This window comes from Psittacula echo (assembly GCF_963264785.1).
Source record: "Psittacula echo genome assembly, chromosome: 3".
Taxonomy (NCBI): domain Eukaryota; kingdom Metazoa; phylum Chordata; class Aves; order Psittaciformes; family Psittacidae; genus Psittacula; species Psittacula echo.
The window spans coordinates 20,734,592-20,753,292 of NC_137736.1; the positions used below are offsets into that span (position 1 = coordinate 20,734,592).

Here is an 18,701-nt window from a genome sequence, read left to right on the forward strand (position 1 = left end):
GAGGGCTGGTATCATGTCTTATAAAAAAAAATATTATTGGAATTATCTAATGCTAACCAAGGCATACACATGCCTTATAAAAAGACATTTGGAAGTATGTATAAGTTTTGAAAATAGTAATATAGTTGTATTCCAAGTTGGTCTTTGAAGTCAGTTCAGTGGGAACTCATTTTGCGGCAGCTTTATTAGTGCTGGATATCATGTGGCTGTTTGTTTCATTATGAGTTTAAAATCTGATACAGATGCAAAAAATGTTAAAGGAATGAGTGATGGTATCAGTCTCTTGATACTGACAAATATAGTATCTGCCACTGTTTGGAGTGGGAGTACTGCCAGTGGTCAAGTATTATGAAAGAAGTTTGGTTTAATAATCAGCACTTTTTTTTTTGTTTGCTTTATGTAAGAGACCAGTTCTTTGTGTACATGGTTTCATCTTCCCCTACTGTGTTGAAAAAGATGCTACAAAATATGTGTAGAAGCATAAATTATTTTTATTTTGCCATGAAAACATAATTGAAATATCATTCGTTATAATCTGCTGTTAGGAAATGGAGTTTTGTTAAGATGTTGGGCTTTTTTCCTTTACATCAAAGTATTTGATTTTGATCCCATTTAATTTTGGGAAATGAAGACAACTGTCAAAATGACACTGCATTGTGGTTTGCTGTGATTACCAAAAAACTGGGTTGGAAAACAGCTCTGAAAATTCTGGAAGTCCATGGTGCTGGAGGAGTCATTTAAGTGTTTGGTGTTAACCAAGTGCCCCACTGTTTATTACAGCTATGTAATACATGCTTATAAATACCTCTAGGAATGTAAAATAATACATTATGCAGCTGGCTGTCCAGGCTAGTAATGGCAGGATTGATGGTTAGATAGGTACAGAAGAAGGAGTGATGATAATAATCAACCAGCATCTAGCAAGCAGGGTTAAAAAACCCAGAAAGAACAAAACCACACACAAAATCCCTTGTGGATGCTACAACACAGCCTGCTGTTAAGTTCAGCCCCTGCGCGTACATTGTCTGGGCAGATTCCGAGACCTAATTACGCCAGCAGTGTGCTGGACCTTGCACCACCAAAATTAATATGGATGCTGTCCTGCATTAACCTAGTTGCAAAACTGGGATCTAACATTATGTTGGGGATCTAGCTGCTGTGGGGAGAGAGGATGTCCTCACTGGAAATGTCACTTATTTGAAGCTTCAGAAACTTCATGGATGCAGGAGGAGGGGAGGGAGGAGCTTGCTTTTTGCATGTTATATTGACAGACTCTTAAGGTATTTGGAAAGCTGCTCTTCACTAGTGACTAAAGAACTATTATTAGTGTTTGAATCTCTGAAATATTTTTGTGTCTTGAATAATTTAAGAAGTTAGTTTAATCCAGTATGATCAAATATGGTATATCATAAGTGTATGGTGCGTGCTTATTTTTGTGGTGTACATGGTGCCAGGTATGACTTAAGACAGGATGCTGAGAAACTTTTTGAGGACAGTAACATGAGGTCTTTTTGCTTACTTGTCTGAAGGAAGATGACTTTCCAGACTTGTAGCTAAATTGCTACAATTGAGAACTACAAACCCTGTTCTGGTTGCCTTTTTAAGTTATGAAAATTTATTTGAGGTTTACTGAAATATACAAGTTTTTGCTCCCAGTGAATCAAATCTTCTTGGGCAGGAGACACTGGAGTAAATTACCTTTTAATATAGATGGCTTAGGGACTTCCTTTGGGATTTAATTTTCTTTGCCCATTTTGGTTTTTGTTCCAAAATTGTCATCATAAAACCTGAAGGAAAAAAAATAAAGCAGAGGCTTGTTTGCAGGATTTTGTTTCAGTGTCTGGAGAATATCCTAATTTTTGTTCTGCAAATGCAATCCTGAATGAATCCTGAGTGTATTCTATGATCACTGTTTTACATACACAGATGAGTTTATTTTTGTGTGTGTGTTTTACAGTGCTGTTTCTGATATAGAATATTACTTTGGGTTCACAGACGGAGCTAAAAACAAATCCTGAATCTCAGCAAGATTCCTGTGAATCAGACATTTTCATTTCTGTGTTATGAGATTAAACAATACATCAAATACCAGTTAAGACAGGTACTACTTTCACATCTGTATGTACTCCTGTTTGTCTAGCACTGTTATCTGCTAGACTGCAGGGAATGTAAATTATAAATTCCTGTTTCAATTCCCGTGGAAATTCTATAGCTTTATGATAGGATCCACTGTGGGGTGGAGCTTTGTGATAGATTTCCCTGGACCTCTACTTACAATGAGCTCCCTAAAGAGCAGGAAGGCTTTTCCATTAAAAATAAATAAATAGAATTACTTAAAGAGGAGAGAATCAAAGTTCAGACAAAACAAGTAGACTTGATAAATCCCATGTGTTCTTGTGGTGTGTCAGGCTTCAGTTTAGTTATTAGGCTTGGTTTCAGTGCTGCCTGGGTTTCATACCCTCTAGCCTGTAGGAAGAGTCTCTGCCATTCCTGTGCTGTGGTGGTGCCTGTCTGCTCCTCTGCATGGAGCCTGTTGTCTCTGTAGCACCCTTTCTTAGCTTGAATGTTAGAATTTGAAATGCAAATAATCATAGATAATTGTAAAAGGCCTTTGTTCTTGTTTTTTCTGGTCAATTTCTTTATAGTGTGTTCTGTAGGAAGGTCTACACCAGTTTTGAGGTCTTTTACTTGTACTGAGGAGTTTTTTCAGTGGTTTGTCCAATTTTCATCTTTCCTTTACATCGAGTTCATTATGGGCAGAGATGATTGTTAAAAGGAAGGTTCAGTTTTTGCTTCCTTTGAAGTATGAGGGAGTATAAAATATTACTGCCCTTTTGGGTTTATTTGCATCAGGTTCTTAATTACTTTATTGGCTCTTAGAGGTATGTGTGAAAATTGTCTGCCTTTTGATCTTTTTAAACTGCAAAACCTGCTATGTTAAAGGTCCTCATTATTTGAAATTCCCTCTGCTCTGTTTTCTTTGTAGCCATTCCTTATTTGTTCCTAATAATTGCCATCAAAACCTCTTGTCTCTTCAGTTCATGAAATGCAAACCAGATAGCTTTACATGACTTTGGCAACTAAGGAATGTCATTTAACCGTTTAAATGAGGTTTACCCTTTAAACAATTACATCTTACAAACCTCCACTGGAAACAGGCCTGTGAAATCTTGTGGTCATTGACAGGCCAGGGACCGTGACCAGCTTTTCAAAGCTATTAATGTCAATCTGTGCACTGTGACAGTTGTTCCACTGAACCTTTTTGCACCTGCTCTCCTCTTCTGAGCAGATTCATGAGAAACATGATATACATGAGTATGTATACCATGTAAGTAAAATAATGTGGACTCACAACTGCTCATGCTGAGAAACAGCTCAGGTGTCCAGTTTGCTTTCTCAGCATAGTCAGGGATTTCTGGGAAAACAAAAACCTCAGCTACTTTCTAGGAAATAATAGCTCTAATTCTCCACATGCTCTAGTTTTCATTCTTTGAAGTGTTTATACTTGGAGAATAGTTTGTATGTATTAGATCTTGGTATCTTACATGTTAAGAGCTAATGTCCTTTCACAGCAAAATACTTCCATCAGTCAACAGTTTTTCCACACAAAAGCTCCATCCACAGGTGGTTTCTCCTCTACAGGGAGAACTACCACCTGTGTTATAATATTCTGTACAGCAGCAGCGGTGCTTCTACTGGTACAACAGAAAAAAAAAATGCAAGAACTTGTAGCAACCATAATTCCCAAGTAATTCCCAGTGTTGAAGAGGCAGTGTAAGATGAATGCTGAAAGTTGTTCTTTTTCTTGATGTGTGTCCTGTTTCAGCGGTAGCAGTCATTTTTTCTCCTTCTTAGTAGATGGTGCAGCGCTGTGTTTTTTACTTTTGGCCTGGGAGCAGAGCTGATAACACCAATGTTTGGTCTGACCAGGGATTTTGTGAGTCTCATGCTCTGCCAGGGAGGAGGAGGGGAAGCCAGGAGGAAGCAGGGACAGGACACCTGACCCAAACTAGCCAAAGAGGTATTCCATACCACAGCACGTCATGCCCAGGGTGTAGAACTGAGAGTTACCCAGAAGGGCTGGATCACTGCTGGGTGGGGAGCGAGTTATCGGTCAACAGGTCGTGAGGTGTTGTATTCTTTTCCCTTGTTATTTCCTTTATCATTATTATTATTGGTGGCAGCAGTAGTGATTTGTGTTATACCTTAGTTATTAAACTGTTCTTGTCTCAACCCATGGGAGTTGCATTCTTTCGATTCTCCTCCCCATCCCTCCAGGAGCAGGGGGGAGAAGTAGACTGCGTGGTTCTAATTTACGGCCTGGGCTTAAACCACGACAATGTGAAATGAAGTAATCACTGGTGCAAGAACTTCCACTGATTACTGGTAGTGGGTTTTATACTGCTGAAGCTCTTTGTGGTAGGAAATGAAACCTTTTGTATGATTCCCTGAGTGAGGGTGTGGTGGTGCCAAGTGCGTGTTTCGGTGCTGGAAGGTGACCAGGCAGTGTGGCACAGCCCATCTTCTGTTCCGTGTGCCTGGAGATGCTACAACAGGATCCTGGCAGCTTTCAGACACAGAGAATGGGTCACTACTAACTGTGGAAGTACCAGTAAGCCACAGCAGTAGTAGGCAGTTGTGCTGCTGGGCATCCTGCTTTCCAGGTGAGATATTAAAACAAAAGCCTGACCATTCTTCCTTGCAAGAGCATTAGCTTAATTTGATTACCAGATCCTACTTTTTGGCAATTTCTCCTTATAATAATTACAGCATTTAAACATGTAAGTAAGTAAGTTGTATGGTCTGCCTCAGAGGTGGGTAAAGTGACAAAGCATTGTTTTCAGTTACAAGGCTGCCTTTGGGGTTTTTTTTGATACAGACAAAAAATCATCTTCACACAGTTCCTGAAGGCACAGCAATACAGACCGTATTTTTGAATCTAATTTTGAGAGGTTATAAAATAAACCTACAGAATGGCCTGAGATAGACCTACTTCTGTGACTGAAAGGGAATATTTTAATTAGCTGCCCATGCTTTTGTATCAGCTGGTTAATATGTGCATCAGATGTTTGATACATAAAGCGTGGATTCTGTTTTACTAGTAAAATCCAACTTTTTTTTTTTTTTTCCTTTGTTTCAGAAAGACTGAAGTACTAGAATAGTTCATATGAAGGAGCAAAATGGATTCTGGCACTGGCACTCTGACCGTTGTTGCCAAAACCCTGTGAAGCTGCAGCATGTTCAGGAGCAAGGCAAGTGAACTGCAAAAATAATGTAAGATTCTATGATAGTCTATAAATAATTTTTATATATTGTGGCATTGTATTAGTGTGAAACCTGACCTGTGGACTTCCACTTTCCCCTTCAATTGCATCCTGACTTTTTTGGACTTTTGTCTTGCTTAAAGCTACTTACAAAGGTAAAAAAGCCAGAAGAATCATAACACTATTAAGGTGGACTGTGATTCTACTGTAATTTGACCATCAAGCCATTTGTGTAGTTACTCTAGGTACGTTCAGCATGCAGACACTACACTTAAAAGCTGTTCTAGTCTTCTGCCATTTAAATGTGAATGTAAGTACATATCTTTCTTCCAGTGTCATATGCAAAACAATAGTGTTTCTTTTCATTTTACATGACAGCAGAGACAGTTTTTGGTATAAACTTCTGGCTGTGCTGAAAACTGACACCAGCTTCAAGCTTTATATGTCATTTTAAAATCAGAATTTGGTTACTGATGATTTGATTTCATGCAAGTGATTGTTGTGCATCTGTCAAAGTTGAACCATGGCATATTTGATTACACTATCCATAATTGTTTTAAGATTACCTAAGGAAAAGTTTGCAAAGAGAATTTCCAAAGCTGACTTTCACTGGACTATTGTATATGGTAAAATTCCCTAGTGCTAGTGTCCTCACAGGTCAGCATCACCCATTCTAAGTATGCATTTCTTTGAAGTCTTAATGCACAGAGACATCTGACGTGTCTTAGTAGAGCAGCAGAAGTTTCTTCCAGCTTGTGATGAGATAGCTGTGATAGCCCAGTACTGGAGAAGAGAGTTTACTACAAGTGTAAGTAGGTATGTTATGTTTTCATCAGAATAGAACAAAAACAGTACAAATGCTGAACACTTACTTTTATGGGTGAAGGACAAATTTCATTTATTAACAGGAATCTTTTCTTTGTAGAAATAATGTGCTATTTGTGTAGTGAACAGAATACTTCTCCTTTTAACTTAGGCATTTCTCATGGTCTTTCACTATTTTTGTACAGAATCTGTGAGAAAGTAATAAAAAATAGTATGGCAGGAGACTTCTATGCACACTAAGGTGTGTTAAAGAAGGGTGGTTCCTGCTTTTGAAAGATTTTCAGAAATCTAGACAGTTTTGCTTCAGCTGGTTTTTAACTCCCTTCCCTCACCTATGATGTGGAAAACAAAGGTGGCCAGCCCAAGCAGCACTATTTCAGCAAAGTTGCATTTCACTCACAATATATGTTTAGCAAGATGCAGAAACAGATAAGAAAGCAGCAAGTGCTGTGTGTTACGCAGCTGGCTGTCCCACTTGACAACAGTCCATCTGGAACACTGGTCAGCTAAAGCAGGGATGCTTGCAGGCACACTGGCACACATTTTCTGGACATGTCTGCTTGTAATGTTACATTTGTTTGACAAGCTTGTTTGACAAGCAGAGGACTAAGCCATTTAGCAGTACTAGAATTAAGATCAAGCAGGGGAAAGCTTTGCAAGCAAAAGCAGCTTTTTAGTAACTGGGAAGTAGCCCTGGTCTGTTGAAGAATCAGCTGGCAATCCCTCTACCGGTGCTGTGCTGACTGGGGGGTAGGGAAATCCCTGCACCTAAGCAATGGGTTATGTTGGACAGGAGCCCAACTTTCTCATTACATTGACAAGAGGGCAGCTGCCTGTGCTGTGCCTCAGCCTTTTGTCACACAGCAGTCCAGACCTGACATTCCGCTTGCAGCAGGCAATGCCAGGGAAGCTCTTTCCTGTCAATACCACTTGCCACTGCAGCAGACTACAGCTCTGAGGAGGGCTCTGATAAGTGTCAGTTTATTGCTTTTAACCCTCAGGGAGATGAAGCAGGGACTAGCCCGTCCTCTGTGGATGGCTGCCAGGAAATGGTATAAGGTCGCTCCTGGGGGCAGGGCATAAACCCTGTTGTAATATGGCAACTCATAAATTATCCTTGCATTTCCAAAATACAAAAGATACAGGGTGGGTGTTAAATGCGAACATCCCAAGTAATACATATGTACAATTTATTTAAAATACTTTTTAACATACATATAAAACCCCCTCACTATTTATACAGTCTAAGTTCTAGCAACATATACAAATACTGAGCAACTACAATACATGCTGAGGTAAGAACATACATTCTGGGAGAATACTCAAGCCAAACAAGATTGACATACATTTGATATCCATATGTCTTCACATGTAAAAAAGAGACCCATTAAATGCACCTCTGCTTGTATTGTACACAGGAGAATTCTAATCTGAAATGTGTCATACAACTTACATTTGGGAACCAGTGTTTACAGTTTGTGGCATATATTTTAAACCCAACCATTACACATTCAAATGTGGTTAACCCTAGCAGGTAACATTTTCAAAGCTGACAGCAGGGAGCAAAGCTTGTGACCAATTTATTTCAAAAAAGGGACTTAAATTCTTAAGAACACCCATTCCTGTTATCAGCTCATGCTGCCCAGATAATGAAACTGCATTATGGTTGTTCATAAAATAAGCCCCTGTAGAGAAACTGTTTAATTCTGACACCATCTTAGCCTACAGTATATCCACAGTTCTACTGTACTTGGCCTACAGAAAATACTAAATCCAAGAGCACTATTTATTTACTGACTTAAACACATCCATTTATTTTTATGGTAGATTAACATTCCTAAGCCTGGTGCAGTTTGAAAATGCAATGCTTTCTTAACTTGAATGGAATAAGTATGTCACACCTTTCAAATAAAATCAGCTCAGATAATTTCAAAGTCGTAGTTGCTTCTGATGGACAAGAACACTTACTTACCTGTTTAGGCAAGACTACAAAGAAAGATCGCAGACTAGCACTATCAAGCAGAAAAAGTTGTGCTATCATCAAAATATGAATTCCTAGGAAGGAATTGCTTTTTCATGAATGGGTCCTATATACCACCCTTACTTACATTCACATTTAGGCTTAAGACACCCAATTCTAAACAAACAGAAAATAATTCTCAATGAATGAGAATGATCAAAGAATTGTAGAATTAGGCTTTAAGGCAGCACAGAGTATGTAGTAACACATTCTAGCTGTTAATAACAGGCCACAAGTAATTTTGGATTACTGAGTTTGCATATAGCTCCTATGCAACCAAATCTTTAAGTGATAAGGTAGGATACCGTACTGATGTAAGACAATGGTGGCAGCCTTCTTGAACAGTAGCTGAGTTTTGATTTGATTCTTCTCCATCTGATTTAAGGACCCAGGGTGTTAAGTAAGGCTGACTTGAATTACTGTACAGAAACAAAGAGTAATCACTGAAGTCCATAAAACTGGGCTGATGTGTAGGTAGGGGGTTTCGCATGTATAAATTAATTCAGCATCCTCCCAACTGTGCTGTTACAATAAAAATAAAGCATTTTTATGGTGGGTTTTTTTCCTGCTACTTAGGTTCAAAAGCTGTGCTTTGTTTCTAACAAGATAAAAAATGGCAAATACAACATTCAAATTGTTTTCTTTTCATTATTACCCAGCTAAAACTAGTTATCCCAAATAGAAGACTGACCCCAAAGTTTTCATAGCAGAGAATATTCAAAGGATACAAATTCCATGTACTGCTTTTGAAATGGACAGGCACTCTTTGGAACAATACTGGTTCTCTTGTAAAGGTTTTGGAATCTTTTATACTTCTAATAAGAATAATCATAAGACAAGACCTAAGGCTGAAGTTTTTCAGTTGTGCTAAAACGTACCATGTGTGCTAAATGTTTGTGTGACAACACAAACTGTGCACCATTTGAATATTTGTGTGCTTCCTTAAGCACTCACAAAACTATATACATATCTTTCTTTGTATATAAGCTCACATCTTAACACACAGCAACAGATACTCTGGCGCAGGCGGATTGGGGGACAGAGAGGACCTTTATGAATTTGGTCACTCCGAACACCTCTGTCACACTGACCCTCAGGGAAGCATAAATTCGAGGCAGACACTATTCAGAGTAGCCTTTACTTAGTACAGAGAAATGTAAAAGTAGTTGCCATGCAGTTTGCTTGCATGGTTTTACGTCCCCTGGCTCCCTGGGAAGGAACAAGACTGAGGGGCTTAAGGAGATGAGGCAGAAAACAGATTGTAGAGGCAGCAGGTTCTAGTTCTGGAAGGTGAACGAAAATGGTGGGAACCTTCTGAGGAACACATGGTTGATGATTCCTAATGCTGTGAACAAAAGCTGAAATAACTTAGTTCAGAATCAAACCCCTGTTATGCCATGAAGTTAATAGGATTTTTGCCATCGGTCCTGACAGTAATTGTTGAAGTCCAAAGTTGTGCAGACATTAAATAAAGCAAGATGAATTTTAGACACTACAGTGCTTACATATAGCTCTTAGAAAGTTAGAAGCTTTAGGTTTTGGTCCCATCACTCCCTTGCCCCTCCACAGTACCATTAGCAAGAAATTATTGGCTTTTGTACTTTAAACTGTTTCTCCCAATTTATAATTCACATCTATGAATTACTGAAGCTAATCTTGAAGAGTTCTTCTCTCATGTCTGACAGACAATTGTACAGTAGTAATAAAACTGTCCATGGTTTTACAGGAGACAAGCTATTAATTATATGTACAGCTTCAGGAAAGGCAGGATTACCGGCTTTCCTGACCTTGAATATCACATCTTTTGGTTCAGCATTGTAGTAAGACTTAACAAAATCAAAACAATGCAATTAAAAAATGTAACTGTCAGCTTTATGGAACTGGCTTCTAAAAACAAGCCATCATTCTACCTTACTCACGAGCTAACTGAGTTCATCCTTACTCCCAATGGCATGGGCCACACTCTGTGGTACCTGGTACACCAATTCATCAGTGGTACCTGGCACTGGTTGCCCCTTGGGTGTATCATACAGCACCTGTGCTGAGGATGTGCTGTCTGTCCTAGATAAGAGTTTATTGCAAGTTCCAACCAGTGGAGGCGCTTGATTCTCTGCTGTTTTGAAGGTGGAAATGGAAGGAATGCCAAGAGGTACGTTAGGATGACTGGACATGTCCATGATAATGGGAGTTGCATATTCTGGTCCAGTTATAGGTAGTGGTTCAGCATAAGCATGATAAACTTCTTGGATGGGTGAACTGTAAGGGTCCAAATCAGCATAACTTGCTTCTTTTCCTTCCTCTGGTTTAAAGGTGGATCTCTGATGAAGCGTGCCAACAAGTCCCCCTACCAGTGGCTGAGCATACTCTGTGTTGCAAGCCCCAGCAAAACAAAATAAAAACACACTTAAAGTAATTATTTTTTTGCAGTGACATCACATTAAATACAACCTATCAGTCAGTAGGATCACAGACATTGTTATCTTAGATCCAGTCAGTGATCTGTCTGTCTGCAGTGGCAACTGCTTCGGAAAAAAGGAATCATTTCACCCAATAGATAAAGCCACTGGGGACAGCCGCAATATCCCAGTTTCTCAGGTTTACACTTCTTCCCTTGTGAGCTGCAATTTCCCATGCTGTAAATCTGCTTCAAAACAAAGTCAGTTTTTTGAAGAAAAGTGAGAAACCTGCTAGCTGGGTAAAAACAGAGATCAGGCAGAAAGAGGAATGAACTCTTCATTAGGGACTGTAGCGGTAGGACAAGGGGTAACAGGTTCAAACTTACAACAGGAGAAGTTTAGATTGGATATAAAGAAGAAATTCTTTACTGCAAGGGTGGTGAGGCGCTGGAATGGGTTGCCCAAGGAAGTTGTGAGTGCTCCATCCCTGGTGGTATTCAAGGCCAGGTTGGATGGAGTCCTGGGTGACATGGTTTAGTGTGAGGTGTCCCTGCCCATGGCAGGGGGTTGAACCTTAAGATGATCTTAAGGTCCTTTCCAACCTCAACTATTCTGTGATTCTGTGTAATTCTCCCTGCCATGAAGCCGTAACTCCTGCATGTCTGAGCACTGCCACCATCAGCATGTAAGCACAGAACAATGGCAGTGTCAGTCATCTTCTCCTAATGACTGGTTCAACAGGGGAAGGGCACATGCCATTATAAGGAACTCCTCCTTTTCTAGATCAAAAGAATTACATAAGCCATACAGTCAGTGTAGGGAACCAAGTGCCACATTTCGTATGTGTGCATAAAAATGATGAGGTGAAATTGCTTTCAGTGCATGAAAAATATCCTTCAACCCTTTATGGGGCTTAAGAACAAATACAGGTAAAATTACTGCATTAACTTGAGAAAATGTTATTTACAACACTTCAAGTCAATTAATCCATTCTTATTTGATACTCAGAGAACAGCTTTGAAAAAGCCTGCATTTTAAGTGTGCTTACCAACAGAACTACTCATTTTTCCTCTGTTTCCCCAAACAAACGGGAAATAATTAAATATAGCCAGTTTCTGACATTTTTTAGCATTTCTAGTTAGTTATTTGTTTCCTGGCCTGCAAAACCAGTAAAATGTACCTGCAGACTCTGTTTGCAGCATCGCTGGGACTTCTCTTGGTCTTAGGTGACTTATTTCACTGCTGCTGTAGCGTACAGGCGTTTCTTCATGTTCTGCTGACTTGCTTGGGAGAAACTGCTTCATTCCTTTCCACCATCCTTCACAGGGATTAAAAAAAAAACAAAACCAACACCCAGGCCTGCATATATACTGTATTTTAAGCTACTAAAATATTTTTACAGCAATTACCAGTATTTGCATAAACCCAGGTTACAAGGTATATTTTAACATTTTCTGAGGTGACACCATTACTCTCACCCAAACAGCCTGCTTGACTGCTCGCCCTTCAAATGCCTGTAGAACTGCTGCAGTCTAGTAAGCCTACTCCCCAACGTCCGTTAGCAGCAGTGCTGGAGCTACTCATCACATTAATAAACTCATAAAATACAACACAGCAAATACTAAAGTCAGCCATTATTCCAATGAATATTTACATAAAATTTTCGATAAATCTCAGTTACAACCTCAAGAGTACATTTAATTAATGTGGCTTCTCGCTATTAATGTCCTGTTCTTAACTCACGTTGTCAAAAAGTTGATGAATGAATATTTGCAAAAATCTGAATAAAAAGGATTTTAACTTCAGTGGAAACAAAAAGGTGTGACTGTGGTCATGAATGTTTCCTTGAGAGAAGGGAGGGAGTGGTGGTTGTGTTAGGTTCCCTCATCTCTCCCCCCAGCAGCCAGAGCCACTCTAGTTTTGCTGTCCATTAACATATTTCATTCTAGCCGTAAGAGACTATCCTGTAGGTAAAACCCAAGAAATGGGAGATTCAAAACTGCAGAACACTGTTTAACAAAATTTGAGGTACCCAATTGGAGGGGACAGACAGAGGTTCCACAGAGAAGCTCAGCAACATTATTGTGACAGTGGATTTTGCCAGATTTGCTTTTAAGCAGATCTCCATCCTGAACATTTAAATTTAAGCAAATAGGAAAAAAACCTGGCATGTCCATCATTGTGACTTAAATACAAGATACTTTGAGTCTATTATTCTAAGACAACAATGTTGTGACCTATCAGAAACAGACATGTCATAAATAAAAATAAGGTCATTAAAAACTTTCTCATCTAAAGGATGAGGCCTGCTTAAAACTGCAGTGAGCAAGCACACTTATGGGGAAACTTTCATCATGAGGACAGGGAAGTGTAGTCTGGTCATACAGACAGTACAACCCCAAGTGCTGCAGCAGCCCTTCAAGCTGTATGTAGCAGAAGCATTTTCAGGACTCTTGCTAAGTACTGCTTGGTGGAATTGTCTGATCTCAAGTTAATGGAGCACAAGAGAGGAGGATAGAAGATATGCATAGAAGGCGTTGCAGACAACCCCACATTGGAACCTAACACATTGCTTCATAGGGCAATGGAGACAGACAAAACTTGGGAGACCTTATACACTAAGATGAAAGGTTTTTTCCCAGAACAAAAAAAGTACGAAATACATGATTATCAAATGTAGAAAGACATTCTCATAAATTACTTTTCCCCTCACGTGTGTGATTAAAAGGTTCTGTAGTTTGTTTCCTAAAGGAGATCTGAAGCTGTAAGCTCTAGCAGGAGACAAAGCATTTTTCTATTTCTGGGAAAAGTAATAATAATCCAGAGAATTGAAGCAGTTCAGTCTGTCCAGAATAGCAATTCAGTGCTTACTAGGCCTACATCAATAAGCATTAGAGAAGCTTCTGCTAGTGGAAGTTGTCAGTGTTGCTGCAATCTGAAATACATATCAAACAAAAAATGCAAAGGATTTCAGAAAACCGTTTTGTTACCTGCACGATCCCAGTAAGGTAGATCATAAGTGCCCTCAGTTTTTTTCTTGCTGTGAAGAAGAAGGAAAAGGAGGTGTTTTAGCTCATGTATTTTTCAGAAGGTGCATTAATTAACACTCAGCAACTATCACCTTGGCTGTAGCTGGTCCTCAGATTTAACACAGAAGAACCAGTAACCTGTCTTGCCATCACCAGTGCTGCTACTGGAGAAACCAGTTTTCAGTAAAAGCACTTGTAAGGAGAACATTACAAAAAGCTATTTTCACTGCCCTTGCGAGTCACAGAGAATACAGTTCTGAACAAACTCCTTCCACAAGCGCAGACCGCGTAGCTCCCACAGCAATACATGCAGCACTGCATTCCCCGCACCATGCTAACATTCATTTAAAGCACTTTCATTAATCTTGTCATTTACCGGTTTCTCCAATGCCACGCACAAACTAAGATAAGAATCAGAGTAGTGAAGACCATCACCAGCACTGGAACCAGAACTGCTGCCAATGCCACATCTGAAAGCCATTAAATTAAGTGGTGTCAGACAGAAGAGCTTCTCATAAATCAGTGTTTAATTTGCACATTATTTGGGTAAAGCACATAGTTTTCATGTACAGCATCCATTGCACCAGATTCCCCCAGCTAAGCTATCCTGCTGGATGCTCCCACAGTGGAAATGTCATTAGCATCTAGCTCTTTTACAGCTGCTATTTTCGCAAGGTTTGTCATCAAAATCAACACATTCTGCTATAAGTGAGGGGTTTGTGTTAAAACAATATATTTTATTATTAACAAGGAAAATCAAGAGCAACTGCTGAAGTTTGAACCTCCTATAAGAAGTAAACACTACAGTACCTTAACAGATAGTCACAAGCAGCCCATGCTGGGTCTGCCTGTCCCCTGCCATCTAAAGGACATGTCACCAATGCCTGCTCTTGCTCCCTTTTCTGACCGTTTTCTTTGATAATAAAAAAGGTGCTGCTAGATGGTGTTTTTCGAATTTCATGCTCCATAAAATATTAGCTATGTCAAGTGTTTTGTCCTAAGAATTTAACAAATTAAATAATGAAACAGTTACAACTGATTAACTCCGAGTCGCCACTTCTCCTGACAAAATTTATTCAGCAGTTAAAAGCTGAACTTGGTTTGAACGAGTTTTGAAAGACAGAATTTATATATTTAGTATGACTGTTGTGGTTTAATCCCAGCTTATAATTAGCTCCCCACAGCCACTTACTCCCTGCCTGGTGGGATGGAGAAGAGAATCGGTGGAAAGTAAAACCCATGGGTTGAGATAAGAAAAACTTAATAATTTAAATTACTACTATTATTATAATAATTGTAATGAAAAGGGAAACAACAAAATGCGAGAAATAAAACCCAAGAAACACAAGTGATGCATAGTGTAATTGCTCATCACCTGCTGACCAATGCCCAGCCCATAAGGAGCAATCAGAACCTACCAGCCAACTCCCCACAGTTTCTATACTGGTCATGTTCTATGGTATAGATGGTTCTTAGCTAGTTCGGGTCAGCTGTCCTGGCTCTGCTCCCTTCCAGCTTCTTGTGCTCCTCCTCAGTGGCAGAGCATCAGAGACTGAAAAGTCCTTGATCAAGGTAAGTGCTACTTAGCAAAAACTAAAATATTGTGTTACCAACACTGTTCTCAGATCCAAAGCACAGCACCATACCAGCTACTAGAAAGAAAATTAACCATACCAGCTGAAACCAGGCCAATGACTTAGACTAGTTTTGTTTCTGCATACAGTATGCAACTGTTTGTTTTTTATCACAGGTGTATTTAAAACTGGTAATTATTAAAAAGAAAAGACTGAAAACTTGTTATCATCTATTAAGTGTTGAGAAAATATAAATTCAGAAAGCACACTTAATACATGCTAGGGTACTGTAAGGAGTTCCCAAACACTTCTACTGCTGAACTGTGGATACCTTTGGTTACACTTGGAGTCACTGTGGTGTTTTTTATTTCAGGTGTGAAAGTTGTTTTATCTGTCTGCAACAAAGTCTTCACTGAATTACTGATGTCATCACTGATCTCACTGTTTTTGTTGTCATTCTTGTTCTGAGGTGGAGGTGGCAGGGTGATTTTAGGAGCACGGCCTTTAGAAGAAAAGAGTTTTATAAAAAAGTGGTTAGAATTGCTAGTTTTCCATGTTTCCTTTTCAGGAGAAGACAGCTGCAACAGTTTGCTTTAAAGGTTTTTGTTCATGTTATACAATGAGGAACCCCATCCCCCATGTGAATCAGTGACATGGAAAGCAAGTGACTGGTGTCTTTTGAAACATCAATTTTCTAAATTACCTAGTTTACACCTGAACCAGGTATTTTCCAGGTTAAGTGTAATGATTTTGGAAGAAATTCAGAGGTGTCAGTTACAAAAGAATTATGCAGCTAAGATGTACTTTTTTCCTCATTAAAATATACCCCCAATATCATATTTGCCAAATTATTTCACTGCTTGTCTTGCACAATTGAAAGGTTTTCAGTCACCTTACCTATACTAAACTGACATCCTAGTAGTTCTACTTTCATTGCAATTTTCTGGTGCCATTTTAAGGGGCTAATCCTAAAAAAACGTGCAATAATGGGTGGAATGAAATTGTTGCGAACTTCCTGGTACAATTCAGTGTTCCCCTGAAATACCTAGAAAAGAAAGAAAAGAAAAAAAAAAAAAAAAGAAAAAGAGACAAACATAATGTTACACAACTGCAATAGCTCATGCCTGGGCTCCCTGACATACACGATGTCTCCATTCTCAGAAAACACACACACCCCATTACTGCTGCTTACGCCTAAGAATTTTGGTTTCTCCTTCCACAGGCATTGTTTTCAAGCACCGACTGATCAAATAGGCACATACCTCAGTTTAGTTAGGCATGGAAAAATAAATCATTTGGTAATTTAAATGTAGTACTTCATGTCTGAGTGTATTGGAGATTCTACATCTGATATTAGTAACCAGTGTTTTCATTTGTATGTATCAATACATACAAATGCAGCACTATCAGACTAACTGCTGACCCATTCATGATACTAAAAATCTAGGTAGGCAAACACAAGGTATTTGCCTTTAAGGTATTTAGTCTCCATTCTTTCCCAGCCTACTGCAGTGCAGATTTACAAGCACAGATTTACAATTTACATTGTGTTTAAGGTCCGGCTGGATGGGGCTTTAAGCAGCCTGGTCTAGTGGAAGGTGCACCTGCTCATGGCAAGGGGGTTGGAACTAGGTAATCTTTTAAGGTCCCTTCCAGCCCAAACTGTTCTATGATACTTGTTCCACTCTGAATTTAAGCTTAGTGTTCTTAAATACACTTACTAGCAGTGAGCAAAGGCAGACTGAATGCAGGGACAAGTCTATTGGGGTTGTTTTGGAAATAAATGAAGAATACAAAGCAGTCAGTTTGTGTGTCCATGGAAGAACAGGTTCCAATTTAGAGCCACTTTTCCCCTAAATAACAGCAATTTTCAAGAAAGTAACAGTAAAGCAGTTCTTTACTCCAGCCTTTTATTAGTCAAGCTTTTGATGTCAAGTGTTACAATAGTAACTTAGTTTTACCTGCAGCTTGATATTTTTTGTTCATTTAATTTTTTTTGCATAAAAGAAGTTTGCTTCTGAGCTCAACACATGAGAAATCACATTTATGATCAAACTCTCTCCTGTTTGCCTCTGTGCTGTCAAACAAAACTTTTCCAACACTGCAGCTTTGTTTTGTCGCTTTTCCCCAATTCAAGCATTTTATTCTTTTTCTTATATATGAAAATTTTAAGAAAAACTTTTCTTGAGTACTGACATGCTTCTGTAACAAAGAGGACTACAGGAAAACCTTGGATAAGCTTCTGGTCTCCTGCACAATGTTAGGAATTTCAAGTATCTTTCAAAAAAACAGGGAATAGCACCTTCTGGTTGGTGTGGTGTGCAATTACTTAAGACTCAAAGGAAGTCAGACAGAGAAAAAATCCACTATTTTGAAGCCTAAGACAGCAATCAGACTGAACCTTTTTTCCTGCCATTTGACTACAGCTGGCACTTACTGGGTATGTATGGTTGGTTCTTCATGTGTTGTACCTAACACTACAAACAGTGCAAAGAAGAGCTTTTGCCTGCAATTTCAGGCTCCACAATGTGTTTCATTTCATGAACTTCAAATAATAAAAAAAAGCCTAAAAGGCAACAGCTGCAGAGGTTTTCTAAGAAAATAATGAAACTAAACAAGAAGCCTCAATAGATCTGGGTGGCTCACAAGCTGAAGCTGAGATTTTATTTTACAGTCAGAAGAGGGCACTCCAAAACTAACAAAAGACCTGGACTGTTTGGTTTGAGTTTTGGGGTTTTTTTCCCCTTGAATACTTCATACTAAGTCTTGTTAGTTCACATGCAGGTTCGAGGCAAACCAGCCCCAACAGTGAAGACTCCTGCTCTCAGGAAAGCTTCCTACTGTGGTTAAGTTCAGGGTTCAAAAACCTCTTAATGTAACAAACAAGAAGATACTTCAACCTTTCACTTCACCATAGGATGCTACATCCTATACCTTGAAACATTCTAATGCACAGCAAAGGGAAGAAAAGTTAAGTACAGCTTAAGAGCTACCAGCTTCAGCCCAGTTTCTGAAAAGTTACTAGGTTACCATTACATGTATGTTGTATGTCAGGCCTATGGAAGTAAGGTAAATTACATCCAAGAATTTTAAGAAAAAGAAGGAAGTTCAAGTTCCAGTCAGATTACCAAGAAACCTCTCCATCTGTTCAAGAAAATCTGCCCCAAACCATGGGGAAGACCACATGAGACATTAATCTTCTCATTTTTACTATTAAATACTGCAAAATTGTAAACACAGAGAAGATAAGATTATCTTGCCAGTAGTTTTTCTATGTGGCAAAGCAGTTGCAATCTGAACACGCCATTCCATTTCTTAAGAAAACTCAGCTCTGCAAGGGCTGTTCTATTATACAAGAAAAAATTTTTGTCAGGTTGGGTCAAAAAGCAAGACTGATAGAAGACAGAAAATTATACAGCCCCTAACATTCTGTAACCACAAGAGGATAAGAAAGTAAGCCTTGATTTTAAAATATACAACCTCTTTTGAAAGAAATCTGATTATTATTAAAAGGGACACGCTACCAGTCAGCCTACCACTGACAACAGATGTTGCTTGTACAGAATATTCTCATGCCCAAATACTAATAAAAA

General features: G+C 39.0%; 1 protein-coding gene across 2 annotated transcripts in view; it reads right to left on the reverse strand.

The window, feature by feature from the left end:
* Positions 1 to 9,228: 9,228 nt before the first annotated feature.
* Positions 9,229 to 18,701, reverse strand: part of DCBLD2 (discoidin, CUB and LCCL domain containing 2) — a 42,808-nt gene continuing 33,335 nt past the window's right edge. For both annotated transcript variants that reach the window (XM_080613789.1, XM_080613788.1), the window contains exons 10-15: positions 16,006 to 16,153; positions 15,440 to 15,610; positions 13,911 to 14,004; positions 13,496 to 13,545; positions 11,686 to 11,823; positions 9,229 to 10,474 (exon numbers count right to left, since the gene is read on the reverse strand). In XM_080613789.1, the coding sequence (XP_080469915.1) occupies positions 10,032 to 10,474; positions 11,686 to 11,823; positions 13,496 to 13,545; positions 13,911 to 14,004; positions 15,440 to 15,610; positions 16,006 to 16,153 (1,044 nt within the window). In that variant the 3' untranslated portion in view covers positions 9,229 to 10,031. The remainder of the gene's footprint in view (positions 10,475 to 11,685; positions 11,824 to 13,495; positions 13,546 to 13,910; positions 14,005 to 15,439; positions 15,611 to 16,005; positions 16,154 to 18,701) is intronic.